We start from the raw sequence: 1,495 nt of genomic DNA, 5'->3' as shown, positions 1-1,495 counted from the left end.
TTGGTCGGATGAAATATACTAATTTTTTTGAGATAGGGATTTTTGGTTTTTCTTTACTTTTTTGCCAAAATCATCAATAATAAAACAATAAAAGGCTTGAACTACTTCAGTTGGTGTGCAATGAATCTAAAATATATGAAAGTTTAATGTTTATCAGTGCATTACAGAAAATAATGAACTTTATCACAGTATGCTAATTTTTTGAGGACCTGTACAGTGTTTGAGTGTATTATTGGCCTGGTGGGCCACCAGGCTTTTCTTGCCCTCCATGACAAGCTAAGCATCCCAACAGAACTTCCTGTTCTTCCTGTCAAATGTTTATCTGATCAAACTGGTTTGAAGTGATGACTCCAGCCTTTCTCTCTGTGTGTCTGTCAGACTTCACGAGGTCCTGATGGATCTACAGAACCTTCAGCTTCAGCAGCTCACCAACTGGTTGGACATAACCGAGGCACGCATCAAGAGGATCGGGTCTCAGCCGCTCGGTCCGGATCTCGAGGACATAAAGCACCAAGTGGAGGAACATAAGGTGGGTGCTGACCATAGCACTAAATATATTGCAGCAATCTTATTTTTGGTTAAATTATAGGTCTGAAAGAAACATTCAAGGAGCATTATCAATTAAAAATTGAAAGGCACACACATCCAAGCTTAGAAACTAGAACTTATTGTACAAGTTGATGAAGATCACTCTCCATCACATCCCTCCTGAGGCTTGTTAGATGATTGTTGTTTAACTGAAGACAAAGCCATCAGCAGGAACCTTAGTGAAGAAGATGGCAGCTGTTGGAAATGAAACAAAATGACCATCAGCTGGTTTCTGTCTGGAGCGTCATGCTGAATTTTGTCACATCAGGGTAAGGAGGGTGATGATGATGAAGGTGAGGAACCAGCCTACAAATACAGAGTTAATGATCTGAAGGCAGTTAGGACTATGTTCAGCAAAACCACTGTTGGTAAAATTGTTTGGGACAAAATACAATAATACCATAAGAACTCAATTCACTACAGTGTGTTAAACGTGGTGTTCTTGGTGAATGTGGTCCAAACCTCCAAGAACTGCAATAAAACGGTCCACCTCTGTTCTGTTTGTTCTTTCACAATGAACAAAATGTCTTCTTCAAGTCCACTTACAAACCTTGTAGCCTTACATGTAGAGTGTAAAATAATGGTTCTCAGACTAGTTGTAACGAGAGATTCTTTAATCAACATTTACTCTATCAATTAAAAACTAAAAACACTGTGAGCTGTTTTCATAAATTAAAAAAACAAATTGTCAACCGGACATCACTATATTATTGACAKTGCAAAGGATTCTGAGTAAATGAAGTGTACCAGCTCCACTGGTGCAAGCTCCATACTGCCTGAGGGTTCATTTTAAACAATCTGATGTTCAGAAAGTTTAAAGGAAACTAGAATGTGTTGACAGAGAGGACAAGGCATAAATCACACACATGCACATATGTGTGTGTGTGTGTATATACTGTATATATAT

At 38.5% G+C, this 1,495-nt stretch overlaps 1 protein-coding gene across 1 annotated transcript in view; it reads left to right on the top strand.

Moving 5' to 3' along the window:
• Positions 1-1,495, top strand: part of LOC106530716 (dystrophin) — a gene marked incomplete at its 3' end in the record, with an annotated part of 355,898 nt that overhangs the window by 260,021 nt on the left and 94,382 nt on the right. The window contains 1 exon segment of the mRNA XM_014026406.1: positions 379-529. Within this exon segment, the coding sequence (XP_013881860.1) occupies positions 379-529 (151 nt within the window).

Source organism: Austrofundulus limnaeus, unplaced genomic scaffold, assembly GCF_001266775.1.
Source record: "Austrofundulus limnaeus strain Quisiro unplaced genomic scaffold, Austrofundulus_limnaeus-1.0 Scaffold551, whole genome shotgun sequence".
NCBI lineage: Eukaryota > Metazoa > Chordata > Actinopteri > Cyprinodontiformes > Rivulidae > Austrofundulus > Austrofundulus limnaeus.
Note: the sequence above shows the minus strand (reverse complement) of the source record. Positions and strands in the feature narration are given on the sequence as shown.